This window comes from Leptonychotes weddellii, chromosome 6 (genome assembly GCF_054177405.1).
Source record: "Leptonychotes weddellii isolate Sample4059 chromosome 6, ASM5417740v2, whole genome shotgun sequence".
NCBI lineage: Eukaryota > Metazoa > Chordata > Mammalia > Carnivora > Phocidae > Leptonychotes > Leptonychotes weddellii.
The window spans coordinates 125,785,834-125,804,553 of NC_138374.1; the positions used below are offsets into that span (position 1 = coordinate 125,785,834).

The 18,720-nt window shown below is 36.4% G+C and overlaps 1 protein-coding gene across 5 annotated transcripts in view; it reads right to left on the reverse strand.

Annotated features, from left to right (window-relative positions):
* The window catches only part of GPATCH2 (G-patch domain containing 2), a 211,332-nt gene that overhangs the window by 34,288 nt on the left and 158,324 nt on the right, over window positions 1-18,720 (reverse strand). For 3 of the 5 annotated variants that reach the window (XM_081825173.1, XM_081825171.1, XM_081825176.1), the window contains 2 exons: window positions 17,552-17,640; window positions 1,250-5,123 (listed from right to left, as the gene is read on the reverse strand). In XM_081825173.1, the coding sequence (XP_081681299.1) occupies window positions 4,903-5,123; window positions 17,552-17,640 (310 nt within the window). In that variant the 3' untranslated portion in view covers window positions 1,250-4,902. Of the gene's footprint in view, window positions 1-1,249; window positions 5,124-9,736; window positions 10,224-17,551; window positions 17,641-18,720 lie in introns of those variants that run through there. The other 2 variants (XM_081825174.1, XM_081825172.1) reach the window with 2 other exon arrangements.

Sequence of the window (18,720 nt, forward strand, 5' to 3'; positions counted from 1 at the left end):
GGAAGCGTTATTTTATGTTGAGTTAGCATACTAGTTCTCACCTTCTCTGCTTTAATTAAAGAATGCTGCCTTCAGGAAGAATAAACATTTCTTAGAAATTTAACAGGAAGATGAAAAATCGGTAAAAAATAGTTGTGGAAGGTTGTCTTTTTATCTGGGATACTATCATAATACAGTCTTGTTTCTACTGTCTTATACCTGAAAAACCAAGTATCATACACACATTTAACATTCTAGTGATTTATTTTGAAAATTTAAACCTCAAAAAAAAACCAAAACACAAAAAACAAAACCTAAACAAGCACAAAAATCGCCTTCAATTGTTACCCAACTTCATCCTTGAAAGATTAAGGGGTAAACATAAGACATTCTGATAACGAAACAGGAGTGAGGTCTGTGAATCTGGGAATGATTTAAACTGTCTGACAATTCAAAGACAGGAGACAACTCTAATGTACAGATAAAACTAAAAGTGGCGATGGTAGATCATACTCCTGGCAGTTAATGGCACTGGCTCACTAGAGACAAATCTGGATCTACTTAAAATGTCAGGTGTGTAAAGTAATGAGTCTTTGCTTAGTAGGAACCCAGCAGAAGGAGCCTTCATGGTCCACTTGTCAGTTGAGTATATATTACTGCAAACCTGTTAAATAAATGAGTATTTAATACCTATGGGATAAAAAAAATAATCTACCTACTCTAACAACTCTAGTTTTTTGGGGACAGAAGATAAAATTTTATCAACATTGTAAGATGCTTCTTACAGCAAACAAAACTCAACACTTTAGTATCACAGAATATTTAAAATATCCAAGTATGTTTATGAAAGGTACAATGTTCCAGGAGGAAATGGAGTGACTGGAACATATATGATTCTCATTGATATTTCAAGCCACCAGAGACAGAATGTGTACTTGCTACTTGAGAATCAGAGAATGTTTGAGTGGAAGGACGCCTTGAAACAGCAGTCTAGCCCAACTTCAGAGAAAATAAACACATGATGAAAATGTAGCAGGTCACAGTCAGCTGTGAATAAATGTGTGTGTCAAATATGTTCACCAATTTTTTTTTCTCTAAAATTTTTTGGAAATATTTAAATTTTCCAGGGCTTAAAAACGAACAATGAGTTTAACTGTTAGATCTTAATTGTCAAAGGGTAGTAATTAAAATTTTTTTAAGAGTATTTTCAACTTTTTTTTATTACTTTAAGAGGTAAACATTTAAAGCACAAAGACTGACTGCTTATAAATGACATTTTTAAACATTGTTTTATTCTTTGTTGTACTATTAATATAACTTTCTACCAGAAGGGGAAAAAAAAAAATCCAAAATAGTCTTTGCTAGCCAACTTCATTTTACAGTACTAATTTAGATCACTTTTTGTTTTTAGAAAAGACAAAATACAGGAAGAAATGGTTTGCTCTTTCACGAAACAGCGGCTCAAGATGAAAATGTGTTGAAGAGAAGCAACTGTCAGTTCAATTCATTACAAGAATATCAATTCACAATGTTAAAATACACATATTAATAAAATGCAGTATTTTACAATCATGTCTGTTTATTGCACACATATGTGCCCTGTAAACACACCTAAATGTATACATTGTGCATATCTTTAACCCTACCATAACTTCTGTTTGATAATCACGGTATGAGTTATAAAATCTATGTATTCAAATGTTGAGACATTTGATTGGTAAGTTTTAGTTACTTACGCATTTTCTTTTAAAGGGGTATCATAACTGAAAAATGAAAGCAAACAAATTTGAGGGGAACGTAGCCTTAAAAATTACATTTGGGGGAAGGAAGGAAGGAAGGAAATGACCTGAACACACAGTCTCATCAGTATCAAGTGTAACAACTTACACAAAGAAAAAAAGTTGAGCTGCTAAGGTAGTCATGTTCAGCCTCTCTCGGCTACATCTACAGATGGATAATTCAGACAGTAAAGGAAGAGACCTATGTATTCTCTAAAGTTTTTAGCATGACTGATTAATTTGACGTGGGGCTTTAGATACTGTAGAAAAGTGGCTTCACAAAGGAGTAGAGAAAAATCTTACCACCTTTTCCAGAAGACATGAATGTGCATTCTAAATCATGAATTCCTTTGGATGCTTTGGGTTCTATGTGCATAGTAACAAGCAGGTAAAAATTAACTAGAACTATATGTGAAACACAAATTAGTGGGCTTTATATCTTAGAAGATATTTGATTTACATTAAAAATTCAGTATTTTAATTGTGTTTATTTCTCCAATTAAGTTTGGGTACAAATAGAACATCAGGTCTGCACTGATTTTTCTTAAGGACTGAATGGGGAAGGGATGTATGTGCTTCTGACGTATGTTTGTGTGCTAATAGTGGGGTGGGGGAAGCTTAGGATGTTGTCACTTCTCTACTTGGAGTATTGATTCATATAGTCTGATTTTAGTATATGTGCTGCCAAAGCGAGCATGATTCATATAGTCTGTATAGTTAAATACTTCTATAACATAAAAAATATTTTAAGTCCTCTGAGAGCCACATAGAGGGCTCTAGACGTCAAGAATTGGACCTTTCTTTTGCTTCCTGATAATGTAAACATGAACTACTTTGGAGGGAGTGTTTGAGGACAACACCCAAGCTAAGTGAGCATCTCTGAGGGGCTGCTTCAGAGGACTAGTACCTTTCTAGAAGGGAAACAATACAAAATGTTCATTAAGACTGTAATATTTAATGGAAGAGTGTCCCCATGCCAGCTGGTATATGTTCTGCTCTTCCTCACTATGAGGGTTGGAACATCGCAGAGTGAAAAAGAACAGCCAGCCAAGTCCTCAGGAGTTTGGGACCAGTCTCACGATAACCTCACTGTGTGTGATCAGTGGCTCCAAATTTGGCTTTTCAAAATTCTAGGGTTTTAGAAGATTTTCAGGCAATGGATTTAAAAATAAAATCTTTTGGATAGATCCTAGAGCGCTCTACACTATCATAAAGAAGTTTCAACCTGGTATATAGATGATTTCCTCCAGCTTTCCCGCTTACATAGCTAGAATGAGTATTTAACAAAAAGCATTTTTTTAAAAAATGGCAAATTTCAAAGAAACAAACTTATACAAATAATGATACAACAGGGTTACTCTAGCCAATAAGAATGCCTCAAAGAGCAATTTACCTGGTAGTCTATAATCCCTTAACCAACCTGTCTTCCTACCACAATACCCCTAGGAAAGAAGATAATTCTTAAAAGAAATGTGTACATTTGGCAAACCATAGAGGCTCTCCAATGGCAGGATGACTTCTTTCTCCCCAGCTGGCAGTTAGGAGACCACCTAGGAAAGGTCTACTATATGCACAAACCTCCTCTCCCTCCTTTAAAAAACATTTGCAAAATTTTCTAAAACCTACTACAATGGAGCATCAAGGATTTTCAGGGCAGTGAAACTGCTCTGTGTGATACTATAATGGTGGATCCATGTCATTATATATTTATCCAAACCTATGGAATGTACAAGACCAGAGTGAACTGCAATGTAAGCTGTGGACTTTGGATGATTATGACATGTCAATGTAGGCTTATCGATTGTAACAAATGTCCCATTCTAGTGGGGGATGCTGATAATGGGGGAGGCTGTGCATGTTTGGGGGCAGAGGGTATATGAGAAATCTCTGTACCTTCTTAATTTTTCTGTGAACCTAAAACTGCTCTTAAAAAAAAAAAAAGCCTTAAAAAACTCCATTAGAAAGGTGATCCACATGTTATCTTGACCTTTACTCAACCAATAAAAGCCATTCTAAATATATTATCAGTCTTTAATAATGAAGATCAACATCTTCTAAGCTAAGAGCAATTTAGAATCTCTGGCATTATGAAGCTCATAGATGATTCAAAAATAACAATAGGAGGCACATAATAAAAATGACTTGTTTTGCTTGGTTTTAAAGTAACTACTTAGATGTTAGAAAGGGCAAATCATTACCATTCATTTTCTTGTTCACCTTATAAATGGGCTGGATCACTGCCAGAAATCTGAATTCTTGGGAGAGCCATTTAAATTTTCAACCAAATTGATTCGATAATTCTAATAAGTTACTCCAATGGTTAAAATTGGAAAATTAGTTTACCGCAGTTGCGTTGATCTTAAAAAAATAACCTTTGGGAAGAGAGAGGTAGCAGTCAGTCTAGATTAATAGAATTTACAGTTCAGTCATGGTGAATTTAAAAAATACATTTTTCTTTCAATAATTATGTTCTAGATGAGGTAAAATTTGTAAAATCTGCATTAAGGTAATGTTGCGGGCACTCTGGTGACAAAGATGAGGTTTATTTTGGTCAAAATGTCAGAGGGAAACATTAGTTGTTGTCAACTGTGAACTTTATACTACACTGTCCAAGGAGAGATTAATTGGTACCATCCTGTTACAGAATCCTCACAAAAGAGCCAAATTTGGGGAGCATGAAATTGGCAAGCCTTTCACACAAAGATTTGCTTAGGACTGATGTGATGATAGGTCTTCCAAGTTCTAGGGATGATAGGAAACACCATCCTCTCTGGCCTATTCCATTTGAGAAACTGTGGGTGTGCTCACATTTGCCTGGGCATTGCACACACACATGAACGAATCAAGCTAGAAATGACTGACCTATGAGATCAAAATAAATAGGAGAGCTGTTCTTTATACCTAGAAATAGCTGAAAATTGCTGCAAATTTTAAAAGGTGAAGGTTTTCACTTTAGCACCAGGAATTGTGATGGAACCCCATCTCTCTCCCTGTGGCAGGACTGAATGCAGTAAGGACGCTAGAGTGATGAGTTTGAGGCAATGTAGATTTCTGCTTCAAAAACAGAAGCTATGTTGTAATTTTAGGACAATGGGATATATATTGTGACTAAAAATTATAAAACATTTCTTCTTTGCTTTTCTCCTCAGGCGGATTTTCCTGAATTGGGAGTGGCAGTTGCAGGGGTGCTTTTTGGTAGAGGAAATCCAAGACCTAATCCTTTTGGCCTCTGCATGGCTTGAATGGGCTCAGCGATCCCCTTGCCATCTCGTCCAAGGCCTGACCCAGGTGTCCAGCCCATGTTCTGGAGCATTCGGTTTCCAATGTTGTTTTCGAGGATTGGTTGGGCGTTTTCCCCTACAAATCCTGAAATTACAAAATGGCAGAAAAAACACAACAACCCCCCAAAACATATTAGTACAGACGTAGGTGAAGATCCTCTCAAGCTAAGAAAATCATATTCTCATATGTTTTTCTTTCAACAAGGTACACAGGTGGAGGGGTGGTGGTGGTGAGGAGGCCTGTTTATTCATCTTGGGATGAGGAGCTTGTAGGGATAGAGGGATCAATGGAAGAGAGATCTCGTTTAGAGTTTCAGCTCTACTACTTAGTAGCTGATTATTCAACTTCCTGGGGCTTTTGTTTCCTCATCTGTAAAGCAGGTGGAACAATGTCCACTGTCCACCTCACAGAAAGTGGCAAGAATCAGTTGAGATCGTGTATGCCATGTAGCCTCAGTAAATTGATAAAATACAAAGAGATTTATTTTCATTCCTGCATTAGCCTCAATGGTAATTCTGAAAATCACCAACTCACCACCATAATATCTTATATTTGCCTGGGGCCTTGACATTCAATAAAACCAAAACTAAAACCAAACCAAACAAAAAGCACAACTGTTGGCATCCCTAATTCCTAGGAATTGTTTACATTGTTCTAATCCTCTTCTTGTTATTTATGATTTGGACTATAATTCCTTTCTTCCTCCTTCTTCCATGTCTATGTTTTTGATCACTACAGAAGCAGGCAAGAAGGGAAAAAATAGAGGAAAAGAATATTCAAGTTACAGATAGTGCTATATATAAAATAATTCTTCCCTTTCCCCTCTGTCCCTGATCTCCTACCTACCTTCATTCCTTATTTAGGAAAAGGAGATTGGGCAGTGCTTATCATGAGATTTAGAAATAGTTCTTGTTTCCCCTATGTTCTTAGCAAAGACGACTAAGAGATGTACCTACTTTAAGCATTTTCTGTTTGATGGCATTTTCAAAGATTGACTTTAAATTTTCTTGGAGGCTCTTATGGAAACAGTTGAGCTTATAAACTGTACCTTTGATTCTAGGGGAAAGTGCAGAAGTAGTAAACATCTAAAGTCAAAGGACTGAGAAATTAACAGATGTAAATGTCAAGGAATCACAAGAACCTGCGCTCCCTCCCACCTTCAGCTGCACATTTGGCCTTGGTCTGTGTGCACTTGTTGCGGAGCAGGTTGGCGCTCCGAGGGGTCCATTTCTGTTCATCCTGTAGCAGCAGCTGAGAGACTGTGGTGTATGAAAGGGGAATCTAGCAAATCTAGAGATGACCAGTTAAAAGCAATCAGAACTCTCAATTACCAGAGCATGTCTTATGGTTACTCCCTTTGCAGAAGGAAGTGATTATCAAACTAATACTGGAGATGGTGTGGGAAAGGGGATGAGGGCATCTTAAAACAATCCTTGTTTTAGTGAGAACATATTTAGCCCGATCTCCTCTATCAGGCTTTCCAAGAAGTCTGTTGTAAACTCTGAGGTGGCAAACTTGCAGGGATGCAGTGTTTGACCACCATTGCCTCCCTAGTCCTTCAGGGCTAAAGATCATCTCACTTTTCAAAGATCTGAGGATGTCTCTGGCATATATACCAGCTCAGCCCTGGGTCCAGGATATTTCTGCTCTGAAATGTGGGCGGCTGTCTTCCTGGACAGTCTGAGGGTTGAAATGGGGAGCTGTTGACAAGATCACTCACTACTCTCTTTGGCACCGACCCACAAGCCCCCTCTACCCCTTTTCCAACATCATCAATTTTTCCTCTGACTGGGGATTATGAGGGCACCTTCTACTTCTACTTCACCCCCGGCCCCAAGAAGGTTGGGACTCTCTGTCCTTCTCCTTCTCTAAGATTATGTTTAAGATGGATCCTCAAGCACCAATAACAATAACAAAAGTATTACCTGTGGGATTGCAGAGTATAAAGTTCTATTTCTTGGCCCTCTGTGGTTACAGAAATGGCCAGTGTACTATTTTGTTCTTTAAATGGTCCCTCTGCATTTCCATGTGTTCTTTGGGATATGTATTTCATGGTAAAAAAAAAATTCATAATAAACGAAATAGCAGGGTTGAACCAAGAGTTTATGTGGTACTTTGTATCTGGCATTCTGGGGAAGAGCAAGTGGATTGTTCCCCATGATTCTGAGTTGTAGAAGAAAGAAACTGTAAAGTGCTAGAAATAAGTTTTAATAATGGACATTCATTGACTATAATCAATTGATTTTCAAAGCCCTTTATTGGACATTGTGGTAGTCTCAATCTTCAGTATGTTGTAGGACTGAGAATGGAATACATTATTGCCATTTGCTGAATTAGTAACAGGGAATAAATAAGAACCAGGTTACCACAATGAAGTGGTTTTGGATTTGTCAAATTGGGTCTTAGCTCACTGAAACAAGTATCTTAATGTGTAATGGAAAAAAACCTTTTAGTTGCGAACAGCTTGAATGGCAATGACTGGTATAAAAAAATTCATAATTCATTATATATACGTATAAAATCTCTGTGCACATATGCACACACACATATAATGGACCTCTTAGTTACACACACACACACACACACACAACTAAAGAAAAGCCTTTGGTCAAACTCTTTCCTAATATAACAACAAAAAGAGCAATTAAGAGTTTTATTTTGAAATTATGATTATGGTGGCAATCAAGACAGACCTCCAAGATACCTAATATTTTCTGAACTGCTGCTGATCAGGTAATATCAGGTTGAACCACTGCACTAGGATCCTGTCCCACATCCTTGATTTTTAAGTGATTGCCACAAATTAGTTTAATTCCATCTATAAGCTCAAAACGCGTCAGAGGTCTAATGGTGTTCTGGGCTACACATCTGTTTAATCGTATTTTGAATACAAGAGCTTGTAAAGTTCAGGTTTAAAATTTGTTTAACATTTAAGAAAAAATATGAGGCCAATTTAATACACCTCTTCAAAAATGGCTAAATTGTGGTCATGTCTCAGTTCTAAAGTGAACAGCAAATGGTAATTGAGTATCATCATTTAAAAATGTTGATATTTTAAGCACAGTGGTCCCAGGAGTGGCCACATGAATCCTCCTATACTTGTGTTTTTTATCTAGATGGAAAAGAACCCACTCTCTCTGTTTTTTAGGTGCTGCTTTTATCTCTCTTCTTAATGAAAATAAAATAAGATAAAGCATTATCTTGTACTTTCAAGTAAAACAATGAAAAAAAAAGAACATTTAATTTCTCAAATGCTAAATCCTTCCACATAGAAACACGGATTCCTGAAAAGAAAAAGAAAAAAAAGCTTTTCTATGCAATCTTAGAGACAAGCTAACAGTTCATTTTTCATGGACAGTGATTCTGGAGTGAGATCTACTGTTGGTCTCTCATCCTTTTCATGAGATTAAGACTAGGGAGCGGAACAATTCAGTCTCCACACAGCATCCTACAACCATCATTTCCTTTCCTTTTGCTCCTGGCAGTGCTAAATCTTTTAAGTCCTTTCCTGGAAGGCTCTCCTCCTGCTCGGGCAGTTTTAGCAATACCTAGGCTGCTAGCCCTCCCGGGCTCCCGTTCCCAGCCCCCGTTATGCGGGCTCTAGCCTATCTATGACAGCTGAGTCGGTCCTTTCCCCTCCAGTCTTCCAGGGAGTATTGTGGGTGGTAATTCACTTGCGTAATTGGCTCAAGAGATGAAAATCTTGTATCGGCCTCTCTTAGCTGCTAATCTGTCCAGCTGACTGCAAGCCTAATTGGCAGCTTGTTTAGTAATTTGGCTCCTAAAGTGTTGTATTGATGTTGGATAAACAGCCAGTGGAAGGGGAGGGGACACATGCTGCTTCCTAAATGGCAGCTAGCGCACCCTGCTTCAGTCCCTCCCCTGTATTCACAACGCATCTGAGCACTTGCGGTACCGCTCTCGCGCATTCTTCCCATCCCCTTCTCCCTATTACTGTACTAGCCAGCTGGGGGGCAGGGCTGTGATCACGATTATTGGTTATTAAAATCACGAGTTACAATATGGTCCTCTGTTCTCCATAACTAATTGAAGGACATGGGTTTTTTGATTACTGTGAAGAAAGGAAACAGCATTTAGCACAGTTTGAGAATGTGAGAAAATGGTAGGTGTTACTACTCTTTGTCAGATGTTTTAATTATTTCATTCTTACTATAGAAAAGCCTGATTCAGACCATTTTGCGTTTTATCTGCAATATTGTAGACGTTTCTCATGTGAATTTTGCTAAATCAAATCAGTTCAAACCCTTCATTGCTTAAAATACAAGGCACATACTTTTTAAATAATAAAAATTTAATGTAGAACTAATTTCCTGGTTTTTTTTTTTTTTCAAAGTGATGAATACTTTGTAAAGAATGAAAGATGTAATCTATATCGACATGTTTGGAGAAGTGCTTTTTTTTTTTTCTTTAAAGATTTTATTTATTTATTTGAAAGAGTGAGAGACAGCACGAGTAGGGGGAGGGGCAGAGAGAGAGGGAGAAGCACATTCCCAACTGAGCAGGACCCTGGGATCATGACCTGAGCGGAAGGCAGAGGCTCAACTGACTGAGCCACCCAAGGCACCCCAGAAGTGTTTTTATTGATAGTTTGGTTATACAGAAATATATTTCTTATGGAATCATTATAAATCAAAGAGTGTTTTCAGAAAACTAAAAAAATCTTAAAATGGTGTTGGTTCTGAAGGCACACAGGGATGTTTATTTGCAATAATATATAATCAAGACCATTTACGGTTTGCCTACTAGGTACCACGCACATGGTTTACGTGTTAGGCAAAAGACATTGATTATATCCATTCCTCCTAACAATTGTGCTAGCAAGGAATTCTAGTCGCCCTTGGAGACACGATGTCATTTGACCATGGCTACACAGTGAGTAAGCAAGATTCTAACTTTGGTGAAGTTTGCTCCAAAAACCTACACACTTTCCATGAGAATTAATGGCAAATAAACAATTTTAGTGACGATGGTGCTTCAAACAACTAAAAAAAAATTAATTGGGTTATAGCAGAATTGTATTAATAACTTCTCTCAATTTGCATAAGGACAAAATACAGCAAACATACACTAACATAAGTGGATAACAAAATATAATGATGTCTGCAGCTCTTCAGGTTACAAATGCTCCCATATTCACCATTTCTTTTGATCTTCCTTATCAATCTGAAAGATAGGTATTATTGGTTCCATTTTACAGATAACACTGAGGTTTGAGGAAGTAACACACCTGCCAAAAGTCAACTAGCTAGAAAGTGTCCCAGTTAGAATCTGGACTTACATTTGAGTCCAAATGCTACCCATTCACTGACTGAACATTTGCCTTAAAATATTATATCACCAATACTTCCTATTATGTCATTTCTTTTGCCACATTCTCCCAAATGACTGAGATTTCACAGTTCACAAATTTCAAACTCCTGAGAAATTACTAGTCTAACCTAGCATAGCAAGTCTGTCTGAAGAGAGTGTTTCAACTCTCTTGAAATGCCTAAAGATTCATTTTGCTTGCTGTAAATCCAGCTTATCTGAGAGGTATTTAAATTAAAATTTAGGTTTTAGTTGTACTTGTTGTAAACAACATTTACAGTTTTTTTTTAATCTATTATAATAATCCCTGAATTTAACTGATGCATTTACATTTATTGTGATCATTGGTATATCTGGATCTATTTTTCCTGTATCATTTAATGCTATTTGCCTTGCATTCCTCTACATTTTTGTGGGGAATTCTCTACATTTTTGTTTCTTCCTTTCTGGCATCTCTTGCTTGCTTACATCAGCTTGAAAATTATGTGTTATATTTTTATTGTTTTAGTGATTACCTTTAAATATCAACATGCATAATTATTTCTTCACATTTCCATATTGTACAGTGTTTTACTTCCATCTTACTTTTTTAAAAGAATATTTTATTTATTTGAGAGAGAGGGAGAGCACAAGCAGGGGGTGGGTGGAGGAAGGGGCAGAGGGAGAGGGAGAAGCAGGCTCCACACTGAGCAGGGAGCCCGACATGGGGCTCAATCCCAGGACCCGGAGATCATGACCTGAGCCACAGGCAGATGCTTAACCGACTGAGCCACCCAGGCACCCCTCCATCTTACTTTTAATACATCCAAATCATTCATCTTCATGGGCATTGTCACATCATTATTAACCTTTATATATTCAATATTTTAGCTTTATGGACATGTTTAACAATCTCTTTGCTCACAATTCCTTCTTGATTTTGATTCTTTTTATGAATTCCATTTTCTTCTACATGAAGTATTAAGATTAGTAATAATTGGTCTTTACCTGAAATTGTCTTTATTTCATCCTCACTCTTGGGAAGTAGTTTAACTGGATATAAAACTCTATGTTGATTGTTATTTTATCTCCACACTTTGAAAATATTATCTCTTATCTTCTGGACTGTACTGATGTTTTTAAGTCTGCTACCAGTGTAATTTCATTCCTATGTACGTTACATCTTTTCTCCCTGGCTGCTAAGTTCTTTTCTTTCTTTTTGGTGTTCTTAAGTTTTATTACAGTGCATCTAGGTATGACTAAATTTATATTTACTATTTTCTGATAAAGACTTGTACTTTTTGAATATGAAGAATCACATTTTTATTCAGTTGTAAGAATTCTATCATTTTCAATGAATTCAGTCAATATGCTCTGCGAATAATGTACCTCCCTATTCTTTCTACTCCATTTGGAAGTTCTATTAGATGTATGTTGAACTTCATCCTTCTCAAAGTCCTCCAGCCATTCTATCTTCCATATTTTATCTCATTGCTTCTTTTAGGTAATCTCTTCAGATTGCTCTTAAAATTCACTGTTTTTTATTTTTATTTTGGCTGGCTATATTGCTATATTGAATCTGTTGTTTAACCCATCCAGTGAATTTATAATTTTAAGATTTTTTCATAATAAATAAGAATCTCAAATTTCTCCTTGTTCTTTGCCATACCTGTCTTATTTGTTTCTACAGTTATTTCCTTTTGTTGTTTTTTTTTTAAAGATTTTATTTATTTATTTGAGAGAGAATGAGAGAGAGCACATGAGAGGGGGGAGGGGCAGAGGGAGAAGCAGACTCCCTGCCAAGCAGGGAGCCCGATGCAGGACTCGATCCAGGGACTCCAGGATCATGACCTGAGCCGATGGCAGTCTCTTAACCAACTGAGCCACCCAGGCGCCCTCCTTTTGTTTTTAAAATTTGTTTATAACTTTTTTTTTTTTAAGTTTGGTTTATGAGATCACCTTCAGTAGGTTTTCATTTGTGAAATGAAGAGTCATTGGGGTTTAAGACATGTACCACCAAAGTGGCTTTGCATTTGCTTCAAAGACCAGTTTTTATGTTAATTTTTTGGCTTGACATAACTTTAAACTAGAAACTCAAGGTAGGCTCTTGGTTACACATCTTCAGATTCTTCTACTTGGAGCTTGAGTAGAAATGAGATTCTTTATTTTCCTGTGCCTGTGGGTAAGTTTTGTTTCTAGTCTGTCCTCTTCTGAGGATAGAGCTTTCCAGAGGTTCTGGCTTGATAGGATCCCTACACTCAACTCCTCAGCTTAGCTCCCCAACCTACCTCAGGATTTCCTAGATTGGCAAAATTGGGCATGGGCATGGGGGCTGCTTAGGACCATTTCTGGTCTTGAACAATTTCTTTCCTTCAGTGTCAGCTATGTATCTAAAAAGACTGCTTTATATTTTGTTCAGCATAGCCAGATATTCTGTAGTTTGCGTATTTTCTCATTACTTACTCTTTTGTATTGTCAGGAACATGATTATTTTCTATCTAAGGTGGATGTTTACCCTCTCCTTAAGTGTTCCACGTACCAAATGGTAATGGAGAGCTGTTTAAGACTCTCCTAAAACACCAAACTCGTGTATCAAGGGGATGAGGGTGATATGTTTCTTAGGCTTTTGCTATAGGTGCAAATGTAGTTTGGTTTCAAAATTAATACCAACAATCTCCCCCAAAAGTCTGCCAGTTTTAAAATCCTGGAAGGAATAAGATAATCTACAGTGGTCATATAGATCCAGTGGTAAAATAAAATAAAAACATAATTATTGATAAAATAAATTTTGGACCACTGAAGAGATACAGCACCTTGGGAGGGTGGCTTAGTTACACCAACCATTTCCTGATTATGATCAGTATGACTTTTAATTAAAAGCACACCTTTAAAAAATCTTCATCCATTATTATAATTTACAACTTGCCTTTATTGCCTTAAATATTCATAGAGATTATTTTATTATTGAAATATCAGGAGGATGCTGAGGAAGAAGTCAAAAAGTCACAAAAAGCTATAAAGCAACCTCTTGCCAAGATCTTGCATGTCCACAACAATGCAGCCTGGAGCAATATCTATCCCAAGACATTAAACTTCGCTAGACATCTCTTTACATAATATAAAATGTACAGGAAAAAGGCTGACTCCTTATGATGAATATTTTCCCTATGATATCAGTTCAATAGAAAGCAAAACAGTAACAGCAAATACTAATTGTGGGTAACAATGAATTTAGTAATGTATAGGGAACAAAACATTTAAACAAATGTGGTAGCCACAGTATTTCAAAAAGCACACTTATATCTTTTCACTATTAGATCCTTAATAAGCTATGACTTCTACCAAAAACACGGGCCATAACCAACACTGCCGACTGCCTTTTAAAAATGTGTTAATAATATTCTTCCTATTTTGTTCACTGCTTTTCTTCACCTTTACAGATGACATTTTTCAAACTATAAAATGCATTCTGCTGGCAAACCTTCCTGCTTCAACAGTTCTCAATTTTATAATAGTAAATCTACATCCTTTGCTTCTGAGACATCCACTATCTTTTGGTATGTGACTTTGAATGAGGCAGAGAACAAGCCATACATTTAAAAAATCAATATCTAACCTTATCAATATTCATTTTACTTTGTCAATATAAAATACAAAGGTGAAAGAGCAGTAAATAAGCTAAAGCACTGAAATAAATTTGGTGTTCCTGTCACAATTAATAAATGTTCAACCGATAACACTGCTGGTTAGTCGACAGCCTTACAAAGCAGATGAAATTATGCTTCAATGCTATTGCTAAAATAGGGTGAGTAAAGTTTTCAACACACTAGCAGGTAAAGATCAGATCTGGGGTTCTTAATTTCATAGGTGATTTTTAAAAGTATTTTTTATGTATACAATATATAACTGCTTATTCTGGGAGTCTTAAATTGTTGTATAAACCCTGTTTAGGATTATAAAGTTAGAGTGCCAAATTACAGTTTTCTGACAATGTTTTGGTAAATGTTTTCTAAACCTGCTATTTAACTGCATAACATTTCACAAATAAATCAGACAGGATCATTAAATAATATTCAAGCTGTCCACCTTTTAACTCTAATCCCCTATTTCAGATGAGAGACAGTTATCTTTACCTGCATCTTTCCAGCTTAGACTGAATGTTGACTGAAGGCAAAAGAAAGTGTAAAAATATATCTCAATTCAATATGTTTTTTGGGGGGGTCTGCAAGGGCCTATAAAATGGGAAGAATATTCCCTTTGAAATAGTTCTACTTGCTAACTCAACTCTGGAAGCTTACAAATATAACTGACTATTATAAGGCTGAATATACTCCAGAATTTGAAAATTATAATTTTCAGAGACAAGATGATCGAGGATTCATAACCTCATTATCAAAGTGTATTTATGCAAAAGCATTTCTTACTTGAATTTGGATAATAATCTTCACCTTAGAGTTGATTCATTAGTATTAGAAGATATTCTTTTTAAAACTGAGGATTTTTAAATAACCTCATTCTCTTCCACTTTGAGAGGAACTGCTATACATGGATTTAAAAAATGCATTGGAAATGAGTAACATAATTCTCTTACTCCACTACTGTGAGTAATTACAAAAATGCATTAAATTTCTATGAATTTTATTCTTTAAGCGAAAAAAAAACTAGTAATATAATCAAAATCCTGAATCTTAAGAGAATCACAACAGTCCTGAAATACAATGTCTGGAATATGCTGGTATAAGCTTATGAATGTTTCAGGCTAAAGTTTAATGTTTATACCCACACTCCGTATAAATGATTTTCTCTGATGCTACTGAGTTGTAACGTCAAAATCACCTTGTAGAAATAATTATATTATCCTCTCCTCAACCATTATGCATTTTCCTTCTCACTTCACGTATGTCCAGAGTGTTAGAACCTGACCCTGATACTCTCTCTTCCTCACTGCCGGCACTAAGGTGCTTTAGTCACATCCCTAAGATTGTTCTTGTACTATTTCTGCCACTAATGTTTGAATCATTGAAAAGATAAGAGAATTCAGGGGACCATTCAACTGGAATGGGGATATTAAAGAATCCTACACCTGCCTTGTGAAAGATTTGAATTGAAGAACTTATGACACGGATTCGATCTAAAAGTGGCTATATGTTCCTGCATAAAGATATATTAGAAGTATCCTCATGAATGTTCTGTATCTCTACATAGCAATATTTAGGTAACTCTTCTATGAAACTTAAGATATAATAGCAGGTTCAAATAAACATATGCAACAAAACAGTCTTCACAAATATATTCTGACAAAAAAGCCGTATGTTGTCACGGAAAGAATAGGGATTTAGGAGTCATGCAGGTCGATGTAGGCTTGAAACCTCCCTTTGCCATTCAATAATTATATCTTCTTAGGGAATGAAGAAAAACCATCACTTCTCTGAATCTTAATTTTATTGTGTAAAGTGATGCTAATACCACCTAGCTCACAAAGTTGTTACAAAGATAAAATGAAATAATAAAGTTTCTGTTACAGAGCAGGCACCCAATAAGTGGTAAATATTATTCTATATAAATACTCTTCCACACACAGGTGTTTCTTATTTCCAAATTCTGAAAATTCAATATAGCTACAAGATGACGATCAATATTATATTTACTCATAACCATATGTATAATGTCGTAACATCGCCCTTTATATATAGATGGAACAACTGGATTATGAGTGCTCCGATTTTAAGTCATTCCATTTTTTAGTACTGAACTATAGGACAGATCCCCAAGCTCCACATTTTCTATTTCTTTGAAATCACCATGTCAAGATTTTTTTTCCCCCTTCTCATCGTTTATTCTCCTGGTTGACATGAATCTTATTTTCATAGTCTATAAATGATCATGGAAAAAATAACTTTTCCTATGAAAGGCTTCCCAAATGAAGTTAAAGGAAAGTTTATAAATCTGAATGGTTAAGGATCCCAGGCAAGAGGCCAAGGCTATTATTCTTTGTAACTGACCAAGTATCTACACTGAAAACCTTTCTTAGAGTCAAGTTTGCTGCATCACAAATCCATGATGGTTAACTGTAGTTTATTCTTAGGTGGGTGAGTGTCTACATTTTAATGCCTAGTTAGCTTCCTCCTTTCACTGGTTTTTATCTCTGCCTTCCTTACCATTGCTCTTGCATGAGATTTGGTTAAACATACTGTTATTCATATCCTTCACCACCAAGCTTGAGCCTGTGCCCTTCTAGGAAGGCTTCCTGCCCCCTCTGGTCTAGTGACCTCTCTCTGCTCAGCACTTGTACTTTCCCCTACCCCACACTCATTAGAATGGAATGTTATTAGGATGTGATTTTTTTTTTTTTTAAAGATTTTATTTATTTATTTGACAGAGAGAGAGGCAGCGAGAGAGGGAACACAAGCAAGGGGAGTGTGAGAGGGAGAAGCAGGCTTCCCGCGGAGCAGGGAGCCCGATGTGGGGCTCGATCCCAGGACCCTGGGATCATGACCTGAGCCGAAGGCAGACGCTTAACGACTGAGCCACCCAGGCGCCCCAAGGATGTGATTTTTTGAGGTGGAAATAATGAGAGACTTTTTATTCTAATGCAGACTTTTTTTTTTTTTTTAAAGTAGGCTCCACGCCCAGTGTGGGGCTTGAACTCACTACGACCCTGAGATCAAGAGTCGCATGCTCTACCGACAGAGTCAGACAGGCACCCATGTTTAAACAGGAAAGAAAAATCTAGAATTGCTGCAGAGCTGGGACTAGAAACCAGATTGACGCACTCATGGCTAACTTTCCATCTTCTATAATATGGGGTCTTGCGTTTTGAGGCTGCTCCTTATACTTTTGAATTTCTTACTATTAATTTCTTCTGGAGTTATTTGCCTTTTGACCTATTTATGCCTCACTGTCCCAACCAGTCTATAAATTTCCGGAGGCCAAAGACACAGCCTTTGAAGTTTTTGTATCCTTTAATACCTCACACAGAGTCTTGCATTCAGGCGGGTGTGTAGCAAATATTGTATTGATTGGCTGCCTGAAAAATCTACACAAGGAACACGCAATATATCCTGACATCAAATGCAAATGATTTAATAGTTGCTCGTAACTGTGCCTCTTCTTCAGAGTAAGTGATTTAGAATTATCTGTATTTTCTTCTTGATGATTTATGAACTTTATTATTTGTATTCTGCCCCAACCCTTTTTTGCTTTACCTGCTGTAGTAGGTCCAGGCAAAGGTGCAGCTTTTCTTCTCCGTTTGATATCTCCCGTGCATAAGGATCCTAAATGCATGCTTGTTTGCCTACAAGTAATTATCAGAAAAAACTATTAACAAAGGAGGAAAAAAATGACACATAAATACACAGCTTGTATAATCTGAATCTAAATCAAAACATTCTCAACAAAGATGGAGCAGCATAGTAAAACCACCAATCTTGTTTATATCGAAACATAATTACGTTTGTTGACAAGCGTTCAGCAGCTAAATGCGCCATCATAAATTGTTACTGGAATGAATAATATAAAAGGAATGCTTTTTAATTTTCAAAACTGGCAATCTTTCTAGCTCAACATAAAATCAAGAAATCAAGTACTGTTGCTTCTGACAGGAAAATAGCTAAGATTAATTATCTAAAGAGATCACAATATTGTTGCTAGGTTATCAATTGGTTACTAATGCTTTACTGTCAGAGCAATATTTATTACAGGAAAAGTATGATCAATTTCTTTTAGGATATTATGTGGCAGTGAATTCTTTTAAAACATTTTAAACAGATAGAAGGAAATGGTGATGTTCTCTCTTATAATTCATATGATTAGAATTCTTTAGCTAATTGTTTATTAGCTAGATGAGGAAGCATAATTTGAATGTGTTAATGCTGGTCTACTGCCCCTGAGGAGGCCAACATGGTATTGGACTATATTTGTAAAGACACGATATATAAGAACTGAGAAGTAGACCTTCTGCGATTCTTGAAACTAGTTAGAATTGGATTATTTTGCCTAATCATGGACTCCTAAATTAAAAAGTTTTGGGAAATTAGAAATGGCCCAATTGAAAATCAAGAAAAAATTATAGACGGAAAGGATTTAAAAGTCTTCAAACATTTCAAGCTATAAAAGGACTCTGTTCATTTCCTGGATCATAATCCCTGATGAGGGGTTGGGATAGTGTCTGGGGATCATGAAGCAGAAATAAATGACGCATGTTTATTATAGCACATGTTCTTTTAGTAATTCACAGAGATATCTGGTAGTATCCTGAAGTTTTATATTTAACCTAGCAAGGCCTGTTGGATCAATGTCCTCTCTATATCCCGTTGTTTCTGAATGGCCCAACAAACATTTGTTCACCAAACATTTGTTCCTTTTCATCTTCTTA